The 25,868-nt window shown below is 40.9% G+C and overlaps 2 protein-coding genes across 2 annotated transcripts; one reads left to right on the top strand and one right to left on the bottom strand.

Annotated features, from left to right (window-relative positions):
• Positions 1–274: 274 nt before the first annotated feature.
• On the top strand, positions 275–5,132 carry rad52 (RAD52 homolog, DNA repair protein). Its single transcript, XM_033967499.2, has 11 exons — positions 275–532; positions 616–717; positions 1,030–1,123; positions 1,214–1,281; positions 1,563–1,681; positions 2,632–2,707; positions 2,802–3,016; positions 3,792–3,982; positions 4,230–4,271; positions 4,617–4,823; positions 4,890–5,132. Exons 1-11 carry the CDS (start codon positions 479–481, stop codon positions 4,949–4,951), a joined length of 1,230 nt encoding a protein of 409 aa, XP_033823390.1. The 5' UTR covers positions 275–478; the 3' UTR covers positions 4,952–5,132.
• LOC117372765 (serine/threonine-protein kinase WNK1-like) lies at positions 5,123–25,113 on the bottom strand. Its single transcript, XM_033968607.2, has 27 exons — positions 24,894–25,113; positions 22,481–23,702; positions 18,020–18,192; positions 17,727–17,947; positions 16,248–16,405; positions 14,714–14,802; positions 14,415–14,634; positions 14,216–14,317; positions 13,762–14,137; positions 13,517–13,683; positions 13,362–13,445; positions 13,018–13,053; positions 12,616–12,729; positions 11,904–11,983; positions 11,556–11,718; positions 11,373–11,489; positions 11,187–11,300; positions 11,052–11,100; positions 10,834–10,977; positions 9,648–10,732; positions 9,384–9,572; positions 8,991–9,306; positions 8,740–8,914; positions 8,484–8,662; positions 8,258–8,419; positions 7,984–8,177; positions 5,123–7,902 (listed from the first exon to the last, which is right to left on the bottom strand). The coding sequence occupies exons 2-27, from the start codon at positions 23,273–23,275 to the stop codon at positions 7,516–7,518; spliced, it is 5,889 nt and encodes a 1,962-aa protein (XP_033824498.1). The 5' UTR covers positions 23,276–23,702; positions 24,894–25,113; the 3' UTR covers positions 5,123–7,515.
• Between the last annotated feature and the right edge of the window lie 755 nt (positions 25,114–25,868).

The following is a 25,868-nucleotide window of genomic DNA, read 5'->3' as shown; positions in this document are numbered from 1 at the left end:
TAATGTTTTACATCAGAAGCTTAAGAAATTATGTATTTTTTCAGAAGAACAAAATAAATAAAAATGTACTAATTGTTAATGTTGCAGTTATTTCCGAAGAGTCCCCGAATGCACCAGAAACTCCACCTCCCAACTGTGCTGAGCGGGAAGTTGAATTCTGTTTACGTTTTTGTCAGCGGCAAAAAATAACAAAGTTTATCGGTAATTACGAATACATTTGCAACCATTTTAATACTTCATTATTCTGTTACAATTTTTTTTTAAGTGGGTCGATACTTTTTTATTCTGGTTGCAAATGGGCTAAAATGTTTGCAAACTAGCTAGCTAACCATGTCTAAATCAGACTGTTTATATACTTTATAGAGTCTATGGTCTAAATGGGGATTCATGGATCTTTATTTGATTTAATTGCATGCCGCTAAGCACAGCTGTAGCTAGGAGGCAAAGCTATCGTGGTACCGCATAAAGCCATTCAGCCATGTCTGCAAACCCCGATGATCAGAGCAGTTCTGGGGTTAAATCATTTGGACAGGTAAGCACAGTGAATGGACAGTGTTTCTGCTAGATCTATCTATATATAGAGTCTCTGCATTATTAACCAAGAGTCTGTGTCAGTGCGTCTACACCGCAGAGGAGTACCAGGCCGTGCACGATGCTCTCCGTCGGAAACTGGGACCAGAGTACATCAGCTCCCGAATGGCAGGAGGGGGGCAGAGGGTAAGTCTCTCCACAAGCTATAACTGTATGATATGTAGATGCTCCAAAGGGTTCTGCAGATAGTGAAAATAACGAGCTACTGACCTATTTTCTGTCAGTGGTTTCAGTTGTTTCTTGTCAAAGGATCAAACAAATATAATTTTGGTGCAGGGCATTTAAGTCTATTTTTGAATTGTAGAAAATATCCAAGTTAAGAAGACCCTAATAAATGCGCTGTATAGGATTTTGTGACAAATGAAGGTTAATGTTAAAAGAATAGAAACTTATCCTTATGTATGTGTAATATCTATTTGTTACTGTACAATTGTACAGGTGTGTTACATCGAGGGTCATCGTGTCATCAGCCTGGCCAATGAGATGTTTGGATACAATGGCTGGTCCCACTCCATCTCACAGCAAAATGTTGGTATGTACTGTGCATATGGCTTTGTACTACTCATTTACATCATGCTAGCTTGTACTGCTAGTCTTATTTTTACTCTGTGTCCTCGGTTAGACTTCGTGGATATCATTAATGGCAAGTTCTATGTGGGAGTCAGTGCCTTTGTCAAAGTAACATTAAAGGTTTGAGACTCTTTTCAATACTATTCTAAACTCAAAACTCATCTGTTTAGAAAGGCCTTCTCACCCTGACCACTCTGACCATAACTGCTCTGTCTTTTAATCTATATTTGTTTTTAAATGTATTTTTAATCATTTTTACATTGTTCAATTTGTATTGTGTATGTATGTATGTACGGCGACCTTGAGAGCCTTGAAAGGCGCCTAACAAATAAAATGTATTATTATTATTAATACATTTTATATCCTCGTGACAAATGTATAACCTACCTTTGCATTTTTAGGATGGTTCGTTCCATGAGGATGTGGGCTATGGAGTCAGTGAAGGCCTCAAGTCTAAAGCTCTGTCGCTGGAGAAGGCCAGAAAGGAAGCAGTCACTGATGGGATGAAGAGAGCTCTCAAGTACTTTATTTAACAGCATATACTAGTTAATCTGGTTTATAGAAGGATTATGATATAATTTACAGAAAGACTGAACAACAACAATTGTTTTCACACAAGAAATAATTTAATTAGATTTAATGAAGATGGTATGATGGACTGTGGGAATGAAAGATAACTTGTTGTGTGTGTGTGTGTGTGTATATAAGTGTGTGTGTATATATATATATATATATATATATATATATATATATGTGTGTGTATATATATATATATATATATATATATATATATATATATATATATATATATATATATATATATATATATAAAATTTGTGACCATTTTAAAAGCAAAAATAAGTAATTTAAATCCAATCAATACCCCAAAAAGTAAACCTTGGTCACATTAACATGACGCAGAAAGGTTCATAAAGCTGCTCCCATACTAGAGCAGACGTGGGCAAACTATGGCCCAGGGGCCACACACAGCCCTTTGGGCTTATTAATCCGGCCCTCCGAATATGACCAAATTATATTAAAATAGGTAAGGGTAAACCTTCAAAGTTTTTTCTGCTGTGTTTATTTAACTGAAATTTAATAAATGAATTATTAATTTAATTAATGCATTTGGAAAACAATTTGTACAATGAGCCTTGCATATTCATGCATTGCTACATGTTACAGGCCAAATCTCTGATGTAATATATACATATATATATCCTGGCCCAGCCCCTCTGTCAAATTTTAGAAACCCATTGTGGCCTGTGTATCAAAAAGTTTGCCTACTCCAGTACTAGACGAATAGTGATGGATTAAGTATTTCACTGTTTGGTCATAATTTCAATGATTGTTCAGTTGTGCTAATTCTTCTCACAATACGCGCTTAATTTTTTCTACACAGGAATTATGATAGTAACCTTTCTCCACATTTAACTCCTAAGCTTCAAAAATGTGTTTGTTTTGCTTTAGATGCTTCGGCAATGCTCTTGGGAACTGCATTTTGGATAAGGAGTACCTTGTAGCTATTAACAAAATTCCCAAGCAGGTGTGACTCCTGTACATTATCACAATCATACCCTTTTCTTTAGAGACAGAAGAGCCTGGTTAACAGCTTGGTGTCTTCTCTCTGTTCCTCCAAGCCTCCAGCCCCTCTGGACCCTACCCAAACCAAGCGTTATGCAGGTGAACCTGCTGTGGAGAAGGCCCGCTTTTGTAGTTTGCTCCAAGAGGAAAAAAAAGTGTCAGTGGAATATCCCAGAACCCCCTTAGAGCCGAGAACCCTCAACCAGCACCATGAAAATCAAGCCAACTCTGCTCCTGCACCGAACAGTAGGACAGACACATTTATTTCTAGGTAAAAAGTAAAAATATATTTGTGGTCTACAGTAGTGGCCTTCAATAATATTATGGTCTTTGTTTTCTTTTCAGCGCTACCAATATGAAGTAATTACTGTGTTTAATACCTTAATGTCCGGCCAATAACCATTTAGATTTTTCAAGAAATACAGTCAATACAGGAAAACAAAAAGCATTCTCGGAACACGTATTTCTATCCAAAAAGCTCAAATATTACAGACTATTAATGTGTATGTATTTGTAGTGTATAATTGTTTAACCTTTTATGTTTGTGCTTGTCTTCATGGAAATGCTATTACTTTGCCTGATATGTGTCGCAGTAAGATTTTAAACTTGTCTAACTCTGGAGATAAGCATGTGTCGCCACTAGGCCATGTTACAGGTTAGATCTGTGGAGAGGCAACACTGCTCACAGTAAGAATGCATGTTTTTTAGCAATAAAAAATACATATATACAATATTATCTCCATGAGGACAAACAGGTGGCATACCCAACACCAAAAAAGTTACATAGTGTACCTTTTATATAGTATATGGCAAATACAGGCTTTCAAGGTATGGAAATAGCTTATTGAATGAATGAATGAAAGAATGACTGTAAGATAACTTTAGTATTGGGGTCAGCAACATACAACAACAGTTACAATAAAGAGTAAGATTACCATAGATTTAATTAGATGTTAGAGGAGGCCATTTAATGCAATTTTTCGGCTCTGAAGATGAGTTTCTCTAAATATATTTGTTTAGTTAGTGTTGTCCTCTGTTGCTCCAAGACCCAGCTCAAACCCAGTGAATGTGACTGGCTCAGAGACACTGACAGATCCCAAACAACTGCGAAAGCTCCGACAACAACAATTGCAGCAGAAGTTCAGACAAGAGATGGAGGCCAAGAAGATGCAAGAGAAACAGCAGCACCACCAGGCTGATGTGACAGGGGGCGCCAATGAGAACCGCTCAAGTGGAGGTGCCTTATTTAAATTTAGTTTATATCAGCCTCACGTCACAGATTTTTCAGCAGGAAAAACATTTAGGTAACAGTTAACAGACTGCTTGAATGCTTAAAGGCTAAAGACTCATGCATTTGCTTTTTTTAAACAATTTAATTATGATATGCAAAATGTGCTGTTTTATGGTGACATCTTATTCCATGCTCCATGTTCCTATCATGTTGTTTTTATTAATATATTTGATCAATTTCTTGTGTTTTTCAGATTGCCGTGTGCCTGTGTCACTCAAGGAGGAGCACTTAGCAGGTGCAGTAATCAACCACTAGAGGGCCTTGTGAACAATCGTCATGTGCCTCTTTGAGCTGGTGTGAAAAAAATGTTTGGTCTAGATAAAGGTTAAATATAGTTTCTCTGTTTTCAAAATGAAAATGCGAGATAATAACTGGCAAAAGACCATTCTAATTTAGTTCAGCTTTAGCAGTTAATATTTTGGTCTTTTAAACACTATTGTAGGAGAACGTAACTGCAATTCTGATGGCCAATATATATACTTAAAATGTCTGAAAATTGTGAGCAGCTATTATTTTTTCAAAGTTATCTAAATAAATAGCAGCCTATTTGAGCACATACTGAACCTGTGCTTGTCTGCAGATGACCCTGAGCTGTGGGACTTCACCCTGGAGGGGGTTGATGATCTTCTGGTCCCAGCAGAGGGGCCCAGCAGAGGGGCCCGTCCCAGCACTCCCTGTAACCACCACATGCAGACGCGCAGCAAGACCCCCCAGCGGCCTTCCTGCAGACCCTCCGAACACACACAAAGCACAGGGCAGTACAGGAACCAGGGTCACCAGACAAGAGGTGAGATTTAACTGTAGAGGAGTTAAGTTTTATGTACCAATTCACCTTTTACCAAATGCGTTACAGGTGAGGCCTTCAGTCCATACAGACAAGGACAATATATGAAGAAACGCAGACTTGATACATAACCATATGGCATTATGTGGTAGTTTATTATGAACTGTTCTTTTGACTCAAAATGTTTATTTTTTATTAAGTATATGCAGTGTTTATTTTTAGACCAATTTTATACATAAACTGGCTCATTAAAGATGCACAAATGTGTGGAGTCTGTAAAGCTTTTGGTGAATAAAATGCAGTTATCAGTTTAAATGATATTTTTATTTGTTTTTTACATTTTGTACAATGTGAAAAACATACACAAAACAGACACTGAATCACAGAAGTCATAAGGAGCCAACAAAGATCTGATGCTGAAAAGATTACTGCGTGTCAGAGGACGCAGAGTACATCATGTCTTAAAGTAGTTTAGGAGCACGCCAAGGACCGAAGCATTGTGAGCCCGTGCTGTACAGTGACTGGGTACAGGTTGCTTAAGTGGGAGATAACAGATCAATGCAGCCGGCATGCAGATCTCCTATGCTGACTGATACTGAAGTTGCGCATGTGAAGTTTGATTGCTTTTAAACAGATAACACTTGATGACTTTCAAGAAGGCAAAAAATGAAAAGAATTTCAATATCAAAAACATTGAAGTCAGTAACAACCCGCTTCAGCATGCAAATGTTTCCATTACCCCTCGTCCCTATAAAACTTTAAACATTGCATATTCTGCATTGCAGTAACTTATTTTTTCTCTAGAGAAGTATATCTACGAGCAGGCGACAGTCACAATGACAGCATGGCACTCATGTGAGGGACTGCAGAAGTACGGCCAGCGTGGGGCGCCGTGACCTTTACACGTTTAGCTCACACTGCCAGAACAAGTGCTTCCAAGAAATGGTTTAATGAGAAATCCACAAAACAAATGTCAGCCAATCCATGAATGCATTAGCCTATTATAATACATAGCCAATTAGACACACATCTGCAGGTGCAGAGGAAGGATGTACCCTCTGAGCTCCTGGTCCTGTAGAACGCTCCATGTACCCCCGAGCTATGATGTCACCTGTGCATGTCTGACCCACACGGCTACAGCTGGATGAGTGGAACTGTTCATTAGTGAAGATGCAAGGCACTAAAGTGTTCCTTGGAATTGTGATGGTGTGTAGAGTAGATCACCACAAGCGTACTCCAGTGACAGTGAGCAATACGTGAAACCATGACCTCACATGAACATACTGTTGTATATACAATAAAATAGAAAAGGGGCAGGGTGTCATACATAGAAGAGCTTAATAAACCACAGGATCAATCCTGTGCCTTGAAGAGACCAAGAGAAACAACCCTGCAATTGCACTTTTTATATTCCTTAAACTACATGTTGTTTAACAACCTTTAATAATAATTACAGTGAAACAACATCAAAATCTGATGGTTGAATACAGGTCCATAAAGAACATTTTCTTAAATATACGCATACAAAAACAGACCACAGAAAAAGAACCCCAGACGTGTAATTTGAGAATCTAATATTGTACTAGAGGAGGTCATTTCCAGATATGACTAAACCAACACCAGCATTTTGTGTAAACCCCTGGGACCTGATAAACCCCAGATACCACTGATACAATTCAAATAACCCAGGATGAAGTATACTTTGAATTGCCTGTGTTTGACGGAGATCTACTTGGTAAGAGTTTTTGAGATTCTAAACAATACAACTCTCTTGCCATAGAAATATGAAAACACCCTGCAATCACATTTGACCAGATGGTGATCTACAGCAGCATCATGTCTAGGTCTAAAATCATGAGAGGTGCTCAACACCAAGACAATGCATTTGAATAGCAGATCCACTGGCTTACAGGTCAGGTGTAAAGGATCAACTCAAACGTAAAAGAAATCTGTATGATACAAAACTCACTTAACAGCAGACTCACAGTGACATAAATAGACTTAGTATGGAATTATAACCCAGTAAATATATATGTACAAAATTAAGATGTTTAGGAGATTAAGGCCACAGTTATAAGGGATATTATGTATTTTCCTTTGCTCTTATTGCATTGTTCTTCTACACATAGCCACCAAGACCTCTCTGTACTGCACACCTACCCAGCTCATTCACCTGTCCAACTTACGCAGTCTTCCTTTATCATAACATTCATCAAACACTTCCTCTCCTCCATTTGACACCACCTCCTACAACTCTGACACCGTTTCCTTGTGAGCTACCCTCTAGTTTTACTAAGCCAATTACTTTTGGATTTCTTTTTAAATGGCAAATGGTTATAATTGGCAACAGGTCAACATTTGGGCCTGTGACAGCATTTCACTTTCTCTGACAATATCTTTGGCTGCTGTTCCCTATGCTTTTGGGCTGTCATTTAGACATAACTGACTAACGCGTCACAGTTGAAGCCACAGCTGATGGCAGGATAGGTTTGTGTACAAGCGACGGCTGTGGATGAATATTGCACTCTCCCTCCATTCACCAGGCACACAGGTCAATCCTATCACAAATAAACACAAATGAAAATTTTAAAAAGCATTATATGTTGCCAGGTAAAGAACATAGAGCAAAAAGAGCGAGTGGTTTAGGGACTGTGCTCTTTGCTCCGAGTGGTCCTCTATGTGGGCACACTGTGGGCTATGTGGGCCTCAGATTAGTCCCTCCAGAGTTGGATTTTGGTGGAGCCGTGCTAGTTCCCATGTGGTAGCCCTGGTGCATCGACACTGAGCTGGTGGTGGGTGGCTGGTACTGGGCAAGGGGCTGTGCGGGGTTAAGCATGCTGACCTGACATGTGCCTGTGGGTCCGGCCCACTGAGAAGAGTTGTAAGGGGCAGAGGCGTAACCAAAGCCTGGGGTCACAGGACCCAGAGAACCTTTTCGGGGGCCCAGAGGGATTGAGGAATTGGTCTGGTTTGGAATTTGAGTCGAAGTGGAGCCTGTGGGGTTGGATGGTGTGGGAAGCGTTGGGCAAAGGTAGCCTGGAGCAGAGAATTTACGGCCCATGTTGGCGGGAGGGATATTAGGCTGAAAAATGGAAATGGTTGTGGTCATTATTTGTAAGCAAATTATAGGTTGCAATAAATGTGTATAATACACAGCACTTACATCATATGCTGCCTGTGATCCTGCCTTAGGACCCTTCTTGCACTGAGATAAGCTGATGGCATCCCGGGCAAAGTTGTCCACCAGTTGATGCAGGTCATCGGTAAAAGTGCCCTTGCCTTTTTGGGAGTGAGCTGCAGGGCCCCCAGACATGTGACTGGGGCCTGAACCGTTGGTTGAACTTGTTACAATTGTCCCTGGAAATTACAAAGGGTATACGTGAGAATAATATCTAAAGTGATGCTGTGTTGACCAATTCCTGTGTCTCTGGACCTACCAGTGGAGCTAAGGATTGGCATAGAAGCAGAAGAAGTCAGCTGAGGTGATCTACATGCTGCTTGAGAAGGCTCTATTGTTGGATCTAAAACCCTTCCAGATGGACAGTCCTGCTTTGGAACTGCCTCTGAACTGTTAAGGTTTTGGCCAGACAAAGGAGTACCTACAAATGTAGTTGCATTAGTTGATTATGTTAAAAGTCAAAGTGAAGATGACAGTGTGCATACCAGGATGTGATGGGCTGCGTGTAGACTTGTGGGTCTTGCTCTTAATTCTGCGGCGGCCTCCAGCCATGGCGACAGCCGGTGATAAAACAGAAGGGGGTGCAGCTTTTCCCATACGTGTGAACAGGGCCTCAATTTCCTCTTGCTGACGTGTCTGCAAAGCCTGAATCTCCAGCATATGTCTGCAAGTATAACAACAGGAGTAAGTAGCCATGAATGGCTCTATAATGAATATTGGTCTATTGAATGGATCTCATACTTTTCTCGGAGGAGGCTGATCTCCTTCTGGAGTGCTTCATCCTCAGCCTCTGAATCCTCATCATTGTCACTGCTGTAAGGCGTGTGCGTGGTGTGGGGGTCTGAGGTGGATGATGATGGCCCATTCTGCAGGGTGATCCCATGGGAGGGATTGGGGTCTTCTGGAGTAGAGCTCACTGTGGGGAGATTCTCATTATAACTACAGGATGTACTTGTAACATGGTCATGGGGTTATGAATGACCAACGCAAACCTGTGACAGAGAAGCGGCCCACCCTTGAGCCAGCATTGCCTGTGGGGGGTGTACTGGAGCTGGTGGACACTTGGAAACGTCCAATTGTTTTTGTGTGCTCACTGTTCAGATCAGAACAGGACACTGGACTTTCATTTCTCTTATCAGTGGCACTTATTTCTTTGGACAGACAAGAAGATCGATGAAGAGTATTTTCAGGACTTGATGGAGAAGAGGATGATGAAGAAGATGAGGTGCATGACGATGTCATGGAGTAAGAAGAGACCACAGTCGAGATGTCTGGAGCGGTGTTAGATGCATCTGTAGCCACGGAGACCTGTACCAGAGCAGCAAGTCAAAACTAAGTCTTAAACCTACACCAACTTAGACCACAAATAGTAATTTGTCACTCACCTGGAAGCGTCCGAGTGTGAAGCCAGTCCCTGGGTTTGGTGTTGCATTATTTCCCTGCACAGTCTCTGGGCTAAGAGCTCTTCTTAACTGGGAATCTAAATCATTCATTGGTTGTTGATTTGGTCCAGGAAATGGTGGTATGAGGTCAGTGGTAGGTGTTGCAGATGGATCAAAACCGGCAGGTAATGTCTAAAAAAAGAAAACAAAATGAGGACATGGAGAATGTTTTTGATGCTGTGTACTTTAATTATATTTTGAACTTACCTGAGCCCTGGGTTTAGTTGGAGGGGTTTGGGCATGTCCTGGAGTGGCTGTCCCAGCTGTCAGGGGGAGGTTGGATGGGGGCACCAGAGCTTGCCCTGGGGGAGGAGATGAGGTACCTGTTGGAGGGGAGGAGGTGCCAGTGCTCTGTGAGGGGTCCATAGAGGTGGAAGAGGTGACAGGTGGGTCTTTAAAAAGCGATCGCAACTTTTTGTCCAGGGCTTCAATATCATCACTGCCCCCACTCTTGGTCTGGACCACTAGCCCTTCAGCCTCTGGTGGCTGAGACTGGATTTGGTTCTGAGTGGATATTGAGGCTGGAGGAGGCTGCTGGTTAGAACTGGCCACTGGTGGATTCTGGGAGCCTGGCTGTTGTATGGGAAGGGTAGGTGCATTTGTGGGCTGCATGGATGCAGCTGCACCATTAAAAGGCTGCTGCTCTGAGACTGGAATGGTGTTACAGTTGGTAGAAGGAACAGCAGCATTAGAAGACACAGGGGGATTAACAAGTCCTGTAGACTGAGAGGATGGTACTTGAGGAGTAGCCACTGGAACCGTAGCCACTGGAACCATAGCCACTGGAACCGTAACCACTGGAGCCGTAGCGACTGGAGGTGTGGCCACTGAAGGCGTGGCCATTTGAGATGAGGGCATTTGAGGGGGGGGCATTTGAGGAGTGGGTGGACTGACAGAGGTAGAAGCAGGGGCAGTGGAGGTTTGTAGGGGCTGTGGTTGAGCAGATTCAGGGGTTAACTGAAGAGGCAGAGCAGGCACTACAGCAGCAGGTGCTTGTGTTGAGGACACCGTGGGTGGGGACACAGTCTCAGTGGTGGAGATGCTTGTAGATGAAGTCATGGACACAGCAGGAAAGGTAGCGCTTGTGGTGGATGTCACACTCTCTGGCGAGAAATGGCTGCTAATGGACTCAAGGCCACTCTCTGCCGCTGGGACTGAACCAGTGTTTTGTTCTGTGACAGGAGGATCAGGTTTATCACTTCTGTCTTCATTCACTTGTTTTATTTTGCGAAGCCCTTCCTGGAGAACTGAAGCAGGTGCAGATGAAGAAAGGCCCAGAGATCCAGAGGTAACTGTCAAAGAAAAACAATGTTAATCTCTGAGGTGTTGAAACCAAACCAAACACAAGTCCTAATTTAAAGAGTATTCTTTCCAATAATGGGGTATGCCATACCAGTGACTGGATCATCTCCAAAGGAGGTGTTAAAGGACGTGTTGCCAAAGAACTGTTCCCTAAGACGGGACTCAGGCACAGGACTCACAATGAACCTTCTTCCGGCTGAATGCACCACCTGAGCTGTAGTGCTCGGAGAAATGCCTGGAAGAGCACACCAGCATGTCAGTGATCTACATAACATTAGGGATTTATAATTTGGTTAAAAGATTATAAACCTGGTAACATTGGCACAGATAACTCCTGCTGTTGCTGACGACCACTCATCTATGAGCAAAATAAATGCAATTAATAACCCATTTATAACCGTTTTTGTGGGGTTACATTTTAGCATTTAACCAATTGAGTCATACTTGTGGGAACACCTCCTTCATGCCATCTCCCTTTTCATCTGCCATTTCTATAACTTCACGAATTTGTTCAATGAAAGACTCCCGCTCACTCTCCAGAATGAACTCACTCTCGACCTGATGCAAAGCAGAGTGGAGTGAGAACAGTTCATCAGCCACAACAAATAAGAATAAATGCAATATCAGTACCATGATCTGAGCAATCTCCTCTGGATTATCCCCATCAAGGTCAAACCTAAATGTCACCATCTTCCTATTGTGTGTCTCGAGCTGACACTCTGCAACTCGATCCCCGACATTAGAGATCTAAAAGTACATATGGATGAGTGTTGTGATAAAGTGCAAACCAACATGAGCAATGTCTGTCCTTACACTAAGAACATTCAGCTTGGCTCTGGCACACTTCTCGTGGCGTGAGCGACTGCGCACAGATCTCCGCTGGTGGCGTTTCAGGGAGCGTCCCTCATGGCGACCACCAGATGTAGAGTTTCCTTCATTTCCATCACTCAGACCCGATGCTGCGTCTGAAAAGCAGCTGCAACACAATGTGGACCATTAGCTGTATGGCCTACTGAATTTTGAAGATCGATGAGTATTTTCAGGACTTGATGGAGAAGTCATCAAGGCCTGAAAATGTGTCTGATAAGCAAATGAAAGGGCTGGGTATATATGTATGCAAGAGACAAAATAATAAAATTAATTCAGCTGAGCTCTACTGACCTCTCCATTGACTGCTGCACTGGGGCCGCTGATGCTACTGGCTGCTCAGTTGGTGTGGACTGAGAGGCACTTACAGCAGCCTAAAATAATTAAAAAAAAAATTATGATTGGACGGTTGTTTCATGGGAAATACATGATAATAAAAACAGGCACATGTGTAAATTAGGAGCAACTCGTTTGTGAGGAAATGTTAAGAAACCACCATTATCCCCCGGTGGGGTGAACTGACATCACGGACCTTGCCCTGTACGAAATGTTCTGACTTTACACTTTTACGTGAAGCTTTGCATTAGCAAATACTGTTCTTTGTTTTGTTCTTCCAGAATTTGTAATGAAATCTTTTTATGCATTCATAATTCCATATCCTTAATCCATTATTTTTTCTGGTTGTAATTACAGTGGAGTGAATGAAAAACAAACCAATGCGACCCACTAGCATAAACCTCAACCACAAACATGTGATATTAAGCAGTGGCTCTGCTTAGTACCTGCAGAGCAGGTAGACAAGTCATCTGATAGAGAAAGTAAAGATGCTCTGCGTCAAAAGGAGGAGATGCGATGGGAGGACTTGGGTCACAGGCCCAAGACTAACAGATTCATACAGGAATGGGCAGCATGCAAAAGTAAAGTGAAAAAGACAGTTCAGCCAATGAAAGAAAAGTTTGAAATTAAACATGACACAGGTCACACATTAAGTTTATGTGTTTGTCACCTGGAGCTGCTGGTTGCCAGTCTGTGCTTGTGGCACCACACCAGTGTCTGCTGCAGGGGGCTGAGGGGGGGACAACTGGGATGAGTTCTGAACAACCCCTGGTTGTACAGGAATCTATAATACCACAAGGTACAAAAGACAAATGCAGAAAAAACATTGGTTAAGCCACACCCTGACATCACATGTTGTGCTGGCACCTGTACTTACCTTCCTAATGTAAACATTTTTATTTTCATATAAACAGGTCTTGTGCAATTATATCAAATCATTACAGCGTTACATTTCAGAGTACAATTTTTCTTACTTTAGTCATACTTTAGTTATACTTACCGGTGCCTGTAAATTAACTATAGAATACAGCTTTTGAAGATAAGGAACATAAAAATGTGACATTTTATCTACCTGAGGGGAGAGAGTTGATTGGTAGTAAACGCCGTACTATAAGAAACAAAACAACACAGGATAAGAGAAGGAAAGTTGAGAAAAATAAATTAGGTAAGGATATCGGTCTGGGAATTTTTAGGGGAAAAAAACATCTGCTATTACTGCACCAAAGCAAGATGGTACTCAAATGTAACCAATACTGTACAATTATTATTTTTGAAACCCAAGGAAGCTTTGCATCACATGTAAAACCATCACACATACATATACACTTTATGTATATGTATGTATATATACATATATGCGTGTGCACACAGTTTTATTACATATTTATATATTTTTTAATTAATGTATATGTGTACCTGCTGAGGCACAGCCGGAGTCGTCTGGCTGCTGGGAGCAACAGGAACCGCTTCTACATGGATGCCTTGACTCACAGGTTGGCCCTAAATAGAAAAACAAAGTTTTTAAATAACTAAAGAACTTGTGTAGGGTTTAACTCTGGTAGACTACTGACCGCTGGCAGTGGCTGCTGTGGTGGTGGGTCACTTTGTGTCTGAGGACTTAACACCGTGGGCTGAAACAGGGGCTGAGCCGTGGGAGTGCTGTAGGATACAACTGGCTGGGCAGGGTGGACATCAAGGGGCATGGATGAATGCGGTGGCCTGTCTCCCATTAGAGTGCCTACAGGAGAGAAGGAAAAATCATAGTCTAAATGCTTCCTTAAAACAAAGCCAAACATGAGCAGCTTCAAATCTGCACCTCCTCCAGTGTGGGGCAGTTGGTCTGCTTCAGTGTCCTCACACTCTTGCTGACTGGCAGCTACACTCTGGCCTTGGACAGTGAGAGGGATTTGTGCAGATGACTGAGGAACATAGGAGAGTGAATGCGGAACGCCACTGAGCGGGCCGGACTGAGGAATGCTGTAGCTGGAGGACGTCAGGTTCAGTTGGGAGGCAGGCTGAGGAGCCACTTGTGTGCTGTGCTGATTTGGCTGTGGTGATCCATAGGGGGCAGACTGGAGCACTGGCTGGGACACAGGAGCCTCTGCACTAGGCTGTGGAGGTGGTTGCTGAGGAGGCACCATAGGGTTCTGCTGCTCGTCTTCAAAACGGCGCTTCTCCTGATCTTCTCGAACCTTTGACAGAAGACAAAGATATGTATAGAGGTCGAAAACTCTTGAATATATGAACAGCTTGCAGGATAAGACACCCACCTTCTGTCTCTGTGCTCTTTTACGACAGATTAAGGATGCTCTGTCCTTAATTGCTTTTGCTATTGTTTTGAGGTCACCATCACATATATAACCAGACTCAACCTACAAAGAACAAACATTTATTGTAAACAGTGAACAGTCTCATAATCTCAGTTATGTCCATTCTAGTGAGACACCATGAGACTTATGTTAAACTCACCATCTCCTGAGCCACATCTTCTGGCACATCTTTACTGAGATCAAAAGAGAACTCAATTGCCTCATTGTCTTTGTACTTCCCTTTGAGTTTCTTCACATCTTCAATGCGGAGCCATAGTTTGATAGCCTCCATCTCTCCATCATCCTCCTCCGCCAGCTCCACACGTACACCTGTATCTTCCTGGAAAAAGGCGTGGTTCAGCAGATCCTTGATCGAGTATCTAAACGATACAGGGCAGTCGATAAGCAAAGTCAACAAGCTTTCCTCTACATGAGGAAATGTCTATGTGAGTCTTCAACCTTTCGTCTTTGTTCTGGCGAATACAGCCCTCGATGATCTCCTTCACCTCAGGAATAGCCACCTTGTCAAAGCTGCCAGGCTTCACGCCCTATAAGACAGACAGCAAAATCAAAAACACTCATTCTTTTTAAACCATCTGTTTTAATATGGTTTTAAGAATAAATGTAGAGTGAAATAGCCTCTTCCTGCCATTAAATAATTTCTCTAGCAGAACTCTTTGGTCAGTCCTAGGATTTGAAACTAGCATCTCTTAGAGCCTACTTTTGTTCAAAGCAAAGCTTAAAACAAGGTCACAATTGTTTTCAGTATATAATGGCAATTATTGTTTTGAACAGGGATTTGACATCCTCTAATGGAAATGGAACCTTTGGTTCAGTTGCTGTTATTGTAAAGTACTATACAAGTAAATTTTGAAATATAACACTTAACTGATTAAATGGGAAATGAGGATTACAGGCTCCTATATACAGTAGCTTTACTGTTAATCAATCATCAACAGGTGGTGGTTAGTACACATATCAAGGTCTTGAAGATAAGACATCATGGATAGGTTTGCCCACTTTATGTACAGTACAGGAAAAAAAGCTTTGTCAATGATATGATTTATACTTTTGTATTAAATGTGTTGTTACACACATGCTGCTCTGCAATTTTTAGGTCTTTGCCAATTTAGTCATGTACTAAATCAAAACATGTTTAGGCCTGTCATAACTGATTTAATGCTGAAGAAAATTCATACTCAATTCATGTCAAAGATCCAATGACCCTTAAGCAAGATTATCCCCAAAAAATATTCTAAATGTATACCATTATATGAATGAATACGAATGTCATTATAAAAACACAAATTGCAATAAACAACAAAGTGAAACTTTAGTTAGTACTTGCTTAGTATCTGAGTTAATTATCCAACCTTCTGATGTATCGTAGTAAATAATGAATGAATCATTTTTGTGAAATTATCATGACAGGCCTAAACATGCTACCTAAAAACTAGGGCTGCAACTTACAATTATTATGGTAATCAATTAATCAAAAGAATAGCTGTTTGGAACGGATTGTTTGGATGAATGTGAGACTTTTACTAAACTGTACCCAGATAAAGCTGAAGCTTGAGGACATCCTGGTGTAGAATATTTACAGACAAAAGAATGTTTTCATCAATATACAAATTTTACAAAATTTCCTGTGTCATTTGTATGCAATTCCTTATCTTTCTGAGCCACTCAACCTCTTCTCTCAGCTCATGACATGCTTTGGAACCTACATATACTATTTGACTATTGAAATAATTGTTAACAATTCTAGTAATCGATTTCTTGTGATGAATCGATTGAACTTGCTGCAGCCCTACTAAAAACAAAGATGTACAAGTTCATATTTCTGTAGCCCATCAGTGCTTGTGAAAAGAAATGTTTCAAATACACAGTGTTGCAGTTAAAGCCATATGCTGATGTAGAGTCAAGACCATGTAGCTGTGAGAGGAGATGAGGCAGCAGAAGGGTGGCACATGTGCACAGAGGAAACACTTACACTGGTTACTCTGCGGTAGATCTGTGCAGCGTTCTGGCACTCTGAGTACGGGTACTCGGAGGTGGCCATCTCCAGCATGCACATTCCAAAGGCATAAACATCCACTGACTCGTCGTACTTCTCCTCATACATCTCAGGAGCCATGAACTCTGGGGTACCTTAAATCAAAACAACTATTCAGAACTCCTTACTGATTGACAGGACTTCTCTCAGCCCATTGCCTCTCTGCACCTCTAACCCCTCTGGGGGTTGAGGAAGAGGCGGATGAGATGATTGAGCAATCTGATGCCATCTTCTGGAGCAGAACCTGTGAGGTGAAAGATGAAAAAGAGAGAGAAGAAATAGATAGGGGAAAAGAAAGCAAAAAGGAGAAAACAAAAGAGGAGGAAGAATCTGGACTCAGTTAGTCTGCAAATAAGAAGGCACTTGTTTGTCTGTGTAAGACCAAATCATGTCAATAATGAAACCGTCTGTAGTAGGCAATGTGAAGGACACACTTCTATTTGGATTTACATTTTTCAATCTGCAGATTGAGTTATGTTTGTTTAGACAACACTGTGACTTAATTCAGACTAGCTATGGAAATAACTTTCTTAAACCTTTAAAATCGCTCACCTGCTGGTGACCAACTTACCGTGTCCTCTTGACCTAAAGGAAGAGTATGATGAGAACAAATGAAGCTGATCCCATAGCTAGTTATGTGCTCAGCAGTGTGTCTCTGCACATCACTCTAGAGCCATCAATGAGTGCTCAGTGTTGGAGTTCAAATGTAGGTCTTACACAGAAAAACTGGGTTTTCTCATTGTGTTTATATTGATGTGTTGTACAGCACACGTTGAAACTTACCAGGCTCTCAAAAGCTCATACTTACACACTGACCAGCAGTACCCTATTCATTCCAAACAGCAGAATGGGGCACAGCTGAAGCTACAGCCTATGTTTTAGAAAATACCCAAAAACAAGAGAAAATAAAAAGGAGGAACAGAGAATGTGGAATTCCTCCCAGGAAACAAAGATCCTAAGCACAAAACTCCAGTCCTGCAATATTTCAAACAAGAATAAAAGCCAAACAAACTCCTGTTGAAGCAAACCCATAGAGACACATGTTAAACATTATATATAGAACTTGCAAACAGACCACATATTTCCAAACCACAGGACAAAGACCACTCTATGACAAATGCACAGGGCCATACCTTTAGCCATGGCCAGGCTTGCCTGCAAAAGTAGTGAAAGAGCTACTAAGACAAACACTTGGTACTACCTACAGCCACTGAATGACTTGATGGTATTTTAGTGTGTAAAAGGAGGAAATATCACAGCTTAATTTGGTCTTCGTTGTAGCTGTGGTTTGAGGGAGAGCTGAAACACAGTGGTCTGTTTTAACCATATAAAACACATATACATATTCTAATTCTATAATAAAACAATTCCCAATTCCCACCAACGCTATTGTAGTACACTGGGCTTAGGTCGTACCTATAACACTTTTAGCAAAGGATGCCCTCTTGAGTGTGGCCAATCCCAGGTCACCAATCTTGACAGATCCAGTTGGGCCTGTGATGAAAATGTTGTCACACTTGAGATCCCTGTGGATGATGGGTGGGGCCCGAGTGTGTAGAAAGTGAAGGCCCTTGAGGATTTGTCTGCACCAGCTGCGCAGCACCTTAATCTTCATCACCTTAAAGCGCTTCAGGTATCTACAAGTACAAAGAAGCCATTTAAAAGAGTGGGGCATCTTTTATTCTACAAGTACTTGGTTTGGGACTTACGTTTTTAGTGTGCCTGATGTCATAAGTTCAGTCACAAGTACAATACACTTCTTTCCTTTGGAGGGCCCTTCCCAGGAGTCATAAAAACGAACAATGTTGGGATGTTGCAGTCCTTTTAACATCCCAGCTTCTTCTTTAAAGCGCTGCCGCTCTGTTTTGGAGAGCTTGCGATCCTAGAATGTAGAAAAAAAACTATAAGCTTATACAATGAATAGAAATTGATATACTGGGCTTGTAAGATCACTGAATTATGCTAAACCATGCTTCTAATTTTCTCTGCAATTCTCCTGACCTACATTTACAGTGTGCAGGTCCACACCAGTGATCTAAGTGCAGAGTTATGTTGTGTGTATGTGTAAAGACATTCACTAAAAACAACCAGTGCAGGTCAGGAAAGGGTCTAATAAAAGTTTTTTTTTTTTAAACATATTTTGTTTACCTTTAAATATGCCCAGTTTGTGGCATTGTCATCGTGTTAATGGTTCAAAATCCTAAATATAGAGACCAACAATATGAAATCATATAAGATTTACAGGAGTTTAGAAGTAGGTCAGTTCCTGCTACTATTTGCAGAGGGTGGTTATAGAGTTGTTTTGCCCCTATCACTCTGCACACATCATGTAAAACATCCATGACATCCACAGAAGCCTCAGCATCAAAATCTGTGCAGCATGTGCGATACACCCGACTCCCAAGTCTAGTATGACATTGAAGAAAGCTCACAGTCAGTTCATTAATGAATGTTGTAGAAGATGGGTGGTTCCCAACACCATTTGCTTTAAGTACTTGGAAAGGTTCATGCCACTTCAGTTTTTCATTGTATGGCACATAGAAAGCCATTGGTTATTTTTTGACCAGGATCACAGGATAAAAATTAAGTGTTGTAGAGAACCCCGTAATCATTTTTAACAGAAATGTAGTGTTGAATCCTGGGCTAAGTGAGGGAAATCAAGGGCAGTAAAGTAGCATCTGCTCTGGTCATCTGATTCAAAACTCAATGTGTTTTTTTTTTTTCTTTCTGAAAGCTCCGCAGTCAGCCAATAAGAGCCTAGAACAGCTGCAGATGAATCAGCCAGTCTGTGTGACAGCAACGTCATGACTCACACCATCTTTTTGGGAATGGCTGCTTTGAGTATGGTTCATAAAGCAGAATTCAAACCATTTATCTAATTCTCTGAGCTTGATTTTTGAAAATTATGCCTCTAGATTAGATTTGCAACAATCCTAAACCACTGTGCATCTTAACAAAGAACAGACAAAATACATAAAAGAAAACATCTAAAAATAGCAAGAGACAGCCACACTGAGGCTGCAGATCTCGAGGTCGACACCATTTCTGCAGTCTTCTGTAACTGCTCACAAGGGGGCTCAATATGCTCAAAACTCGACCATTAAAAAGCTGTTGCAAAAAGGTGGCTTTCTAAGTTTTATGGTGTGATTTTAGATTGCCCTTTTGTATCTGCTGTGTAATTATATTAAGCATGGGGACTGGACACAAACCAAAAATAGGTTAGAAATTAAACTGCCAGTGTTAAGTTGAAGATGTGGGTCAGCATCTTTGAAGCATCAATGTCTGAGAGGTCCTGACCTGCCCATATAAGCAGCTGGAGGCTCTCAACAGTATAAAAATGAGCAGTTGCATTTCTTCTGGTCTACTGATTGCTGTTAGCTGAATATAAAGCTCAGATGACTGAACTAAACATTTAGTTCATATGCTTAGTTAAATACAAGTCACAGACACTTTCAACTGGCTCCGTTTAAAAAGGAGAAAGAGCAGGCGGTATGTAGGAAATCACTAGCCAGAAGATAAATGAGTAAGCAAAAAGGGGAGGTTCCTGAATCTATTTCTTTCTGAACTTCCTGTGCGCTGACCCACTTATTGTTCAAACATGCCTGAAACATGAGCACTGCAAGAAATGTGGAGGTTCACTGGTGGGTGAAATGGGTGGACTCCTTAAAATACTTGGACAATGGCATTAGACAGATGGCTTTCCAGGCATGTGCTTCATTTTGTCCAAACTTTACACAGTGGGGTTATAAATGTTAGCAATCCAGCATCTGACTGTCCATGACTTCAGCACATAGGCCCTCACCACACAGCAACTGAGGGGATTGTCCCAACATTTGGCTCTCACAAGAATGTGGATCAAATTTCCTGACTACTAAAGCCTAGAAATCAAAGACCACAATTTTCTAGTGTTCAAGTTAACAATGTTTGTATAACTACTGAGCAATTACAGTTATACTGCAGTATAACCAAACAACACAAACTCTTTACAAGATAGATTCACAAACTAGTTAGACTTGTTCAGACCGCCCTTTCCAGATCACACAACAGGGTTGCAAGAATTATCACAACTAAATAGCATAAATCAAATAAAATTATGAAATAAAAAATTGTGATTTTTATCACTACAATGGAATTCTCTTACCTTTCTCTAAAAATAGACTTTAAAACATATACCACTGGAATAACCATTTGACTAATCAAACCATAATATGTTGTCTAATAAAATAATTATTAGTTGTAACCCTAAAGATGAATTTTTCACACACTAATTGTTAAAGGGCTTGCATCTCCACAAACCTGACTCTTATTTGGCCAACGTACACTGTCCCGGTCAAATAAATAAAGAAACTAAAGTAGCATTGTTTGACAGCAACACACAACTAGTTAACTAGTTCTTTAATGAGCAAAAAGTGCTTTAAAATGTAAATCAACTGTCATTAGCCTGTAGTCCCATAGACTGGGCCTCAACAGGAAGACAGCAGTTGAAAGAGCTCAGCAGCTGGTCAGCCTGATCAGCTCTCAAAATCTTATGATCAGTCTCTAAGATAATTATTTTGGTATAGCTTGTATGTATGCTCAAGATTTTCACCAGTGCCAATACCATGCATTTTGGTTGTTGGCCCAAACCAAATATTGGGTCAACAACCTGCTTTAAGGTCAATAGCAAACATAAAAAAGCAAATATTGTCTAACCCTATAGATCTCCCTCTAGTATTGTTCATTATTTAGCTTCTTATTTCTCTAAACTAAACAATTGAGTAAGTTTTTAAACAGTATGTGGGAAATGCCAGGCTCAGGGTGGAAGGGCTTTGGAGCAGGCCCTAGCAGGCAGCCTACTGCTCCACACAGGAGATTCTTCATGAGGAATGTGACCCATTTTACATTCAGAAGCATTTAGAGCAGGAATGCTCTGAGCATGCGTGCGGTGACTGAGGAGGGGGGAGGGGCACGTGTCTATAATCTTCACATTGTTCAGTGAATGCATATAGCTGAGGCTTATATGCTGCCGCGTGAGGCCCTATGGCACTTGATGACAGGATAAAGGCATAAGCAAACATTCAAAACACACAAATATTCAACTGGTAAGAGCTGACAACAAAACTGCAGTCACTGTAAAAAGCATTATTTACTTATCAAGTTTGATGTAGCAGCAAAACCTCAAAATCTACCCATAAAAAATCTGTGCAATCTGCACAAACTATTCTGGTATATTTCAATAGCAATTTTGCAATAGTTCAAGGAAAACTGACTGATTGCTGTTACAGTTTAATAGTAATATATGGTATATTTATAAGGGGAATTGAGTGATAACCTCTTTACATGTCTTAAATATATAAAGCTAGATACCACATTTATTCTAAATGAATAGAACTACCGTGTTTTCTGGACTCTGGAGTATAAGTCGCATCAGCAAAAAAAATGCATAATAATGAAGAAAAAAACATAAGTCGCACAAGACTTTACGTCACATTTTTGGGGGAGACCATGAACAGACATTTTATCTTTAAAGGCAAGTTATAATAATAATAACAATAAAATAGAGAACAACAGGCTCAATGGCAGTACAGCATGCTAACGTAACACACTTTATATGCATTTAGCTACATGATGCATAGACAGTGAAATGAATACGCATCTGGTATGTTAACGTAAGATATTAACAGTTAATCAGATAACTACGCTAATGTAACACATTTGTATTTATTCAGCTACATGAAGCATAGACAATGAACTGAATAAGTGCCTGGTATGTTAATGTAAGAAAGTAAGTTAGATAAGATAACTAAAGCATAAAGAGCTAACAAATTTACTCTTGATCTCACTCCAAATCACTAAATCTGAGTATAAGTCGCACCACCGGCCAAAATGGAAAAAAAAAGTGCGACTTAGTCTGGAAAATATGGTATATTGTATATTTTATTGAATAATTAGAAAGGAAGCACAGGTCACGTGGCTCAAGAAGGAAATGAGCTGTGGCCCTTTTAACAGTGTGAAAGGAAGTGACTTTGGCAGTGTTCCACGTGGCCCAAATCGGATGCGTGTCAACTATGAGACCCAAAACAATGCAGCAGACTGCTATTTCAATCATATATATTTCAATGAGAAGTGCATGTAGTGTCAATGTTGCTAACATGATTACCATGATTAAGAAATACTGGTTAGTTTCATACCTGCAATTCACACCAGGCCACTTCTACTGTGGTCTCTGTGTCTAGGCCTTTGTAGACAGTCTTGAAGGAGCCTCGTCCGATCTCAATGTCAAACTTGAGGAACCTGCCATCAGGTGATGTTCCCACTGCTTTGGTCTCTGCTTCCTCTATGTCTTCTTGAACTTTCTTCTCTGCTTCCCTCTGCTCGGCCTCTGCCCGGGCCTTAGCAGAGTCCTTATTCTCTTCATCGGCCTCCTCTTCATTTTGAGCTTTGACTTCTGCAGTGCCTTCAGCTTCAGATTGACTGGGCAGTTCTGTTCCTATACATGGTGGGGACTGGACTGCAATAGTTATCTCTCCATCACAGATGTTTTGGATATTTCCAGGTACTTCTTGTAAGGGCTCCACTTCTACCTTCGATATTTCTACAACTCTATCGTTTCCTTCACTTTTGCCATCATCTGCAGAGTTTTGGTTTTGTGATAACATTGGTTCACATTTAGACAAGTGGCCAGTCGGGGCCTTCTTCCTCTGGGGGGTGTCTTCTCGTGCCTGGACTCGCTGAGGTGCTGGGATGGGGATCTTGCTGGGCAAAGGCAGTGCCAGTGCCGTAGCATTGGAGTCGCTGATGACGCTGCGACGCAGGAAGCGGTGTTCAGGGTTGCACCGATCCCGCTCCATGGTGTGGTGCCGGCGTCTCACTTCTGTCGGTCGGGGTTCACTCACCATCGAGTCAGAGCCAGAGCTGGGGCCATTTCCACTCTTTTGAGGGGGAGCCAAAAACTTCACCATTTTGTCTCCAGGCTTTTCCGACATCCCACCACACACACCAAAATTAAGAACAATGAAGGACAACTTAAAAGATAGATATTTCCATGTTTACAGTGTGCCGTTTTGCAGTTGAGATCTTGATAAAATAGAGCTTCCAAACTCCTTCCTCAGTTTACAGTTTTTGTTGCTTATAGATAATTTTTAGATTTACACTGCAAGTTGACAATGTGCAGGACATGTGGTGTTCTTTTGTCATTTGAGGACTGATCACTGTTGTACAAACCACAGTGCAGCAGAGGTTGATAAAGAAGTCTTTTTAAATCATTTTCTTCCATCGTGTAAAGCAAAGGATGCAGGTGTTTTCAGCATAAGGAATCACTGATGAAAGACCAAACTTGAACACTCCCCTAGTGGCCCCAAACTTTCTGAAGTATGCGAGACCCGTTGGCAGGACAATCCAAATCCAGATTAACTGAAAAATAAAAAGCAGAATGAGGATGTGGGATATTAAAATTATTGATCAAGAATCAACAATGTTTGTGGGAGGATTTCCAAAATGTGCTTTATATACAGTTTGTAAAACTTTGACAGAGTAGATCAAAAGTGTAATATACAGTATTTCCATATCGCAAATTCTATTAATTCAGCATTGCCAATTTATGTTTGAAATGATCTGTATCATAAACGCTCCACAATAAAGCACCAAATAAATAAGCCCGGTGACACGATTTAAACATTCTAATAATCGTGCCCATAAAACGCGGCTGTTCGTGATAATCATAATTACAGCTGTCAAAAGCCCGTATCGTTAATGCACACGTTTATACTGCAATGTAGTTACTGTCAAGGCAGAAGTCATGAAGTACATGACCACTGACCTGACATTAAAGTAGTTCAAATGCGTGCCAGTACAAATATTCGACTTTATCACGCAAAAGCAGCTTGGTTATTGCAAAAGTCATTCTCGTCTTACCATTTCGTCGCCGTTCTAATACTACTCTATAGCCACCTGAATAATAGCAACATCGACGAAATACAATGCGAGGAGGAGCGACGGCTCTTTGTTAGCATGTTAACATGCACTGCTAAAATACAGCTAACACAGCTAGGTTAGCCCTCCAGAATGCTCCGCAGGCTTAACCCTTCAAATGATAGCATTGTAGGCAATCAAACAGTCTCGCGTTGTTTGTTCACTTTCATCACTGAAATTGCCGTGTAACATTAACCAAGAACTGTTCAGTTGACGTGTGTTTGTTGACACTGTGTATGTCCCTTTCCTTTCCCAATGGTAAATGCACTATGCTAAAGCCCATAATGATTAGACATAACGACAGCAGGAGGGCCATCGACCGTGGTGACAACTAGGTTAGCTTCTCTAATATTAGCTGGTAGCGTTAGCAGTTAGCAATAGGCGGGTCTCTGGCCTAAATCGAGACCCACCTTTAGCCCACGACTAAAAATTGGCTTTATATCGTTATTCAGCACCAACCTATAGAGTGTACATGACCAAGTTAACAGAATATATTTCATATTTCACAATCATATTCTACATTATCTGTGTTCGTCGGTAGAGTAATGTTAGCTGTTATTCGCATTTGTTAGCATTGTGCTAGCTGAAATAACGTAGACGTTTGCCGGTGGGCGATAACAGCTACTGACCTACCTCAAACAGCGTTCACAACACAGCTGTCACAGACGAATATTCCTTAGCGTTACTTCGTCGTTGAATATATAAACCATTTTACTTTTGAAAATTAAATCCGCAACGGTTCCAAAATGGGTTTCCTCCTGATGACTTAATATTACAGACAGTTATGATTTGTGGACCGCGGTGCAGTTGCTACATATTGACGAAGAAACAACTATTCCTGAAAGCGCCTGCGCCAATGAAAAGTGACCTCATAACCAGCCACTCATCAGCACAGCCTACCTACGTTCATTAATTAGCCCAAAAATATAATTGCATATATTTTTTACTTAATGGTAAACAACAGTTTGAAACAGGGATTTTACCTTAAATTAGAATGTGAATGCATTTGTTCAATAATTATTGAATGATTGATATTGAGATTATCCCATCTAATCTTCCCGGATCAGAACATTCAGATTTGCGGTTAATTATTGAACATATCTTTGCACGTCTATTAGATCCTCAATAATAAAGTAATAAAGTGCAGCGTCAATATGCCTACTTGGGCTAGGGTCTGGGAAAATATGTTTTACGGTCAACACTGCCGACTAGTGGCTGCAGTTTGTCATGTATTTCAATAACTTTCAGTAACGTATTACTTGTTACGCTTTGGTCCTACTACACATTCTCTAATAATCTCACAATTTTTCTTGGGGGAATGGAGGCCCCTTTGTTCCCGCATCTCTATTTCCCCCATTTCTTAGATTTTTAATGGCTCTGTTCTCCCAGCTCTGTGCTAACCAATGCTGACCAATGAGGCAAACAAGACATTTTATATGTATAAATGTTTACTATTTGTATTGTCACTGTCCTTGTCTGTTTTAAAAATAGACCATGAGTCCGGAATAAAGATGAACTGAATTTTATATAGCGCAATCCGTAACAAAGCAAGTCAAAGGGTTTTATATAAATTATAGAATCAAATTCTTTCAGTCACACAGCTAAACA

The sequence above is a fragment of the Periophthalmus magnuspinnatus genome, chromosome 6, assembly GCF_009829125.3.
Source record: "Periophthalmus magnuspinnatus isolate fPerMag1 chromosome 6, fPerMag1.2.pri, whole genome shotgun sequence".
Classification (NCBI taxonomy): domain Eukaryota; kingdom Metazoa; phylum Chordata; class Actinopteri; order Gobiiformes; family Gobiidae; genus Periophthalmus; species Periophthalmus magnuspinnatus.
The sequence above is the reverse complement of the archived record's forward strand: the minus strand, read 5'-3'. Positions and strand labels throughout refer to the sequence as shown.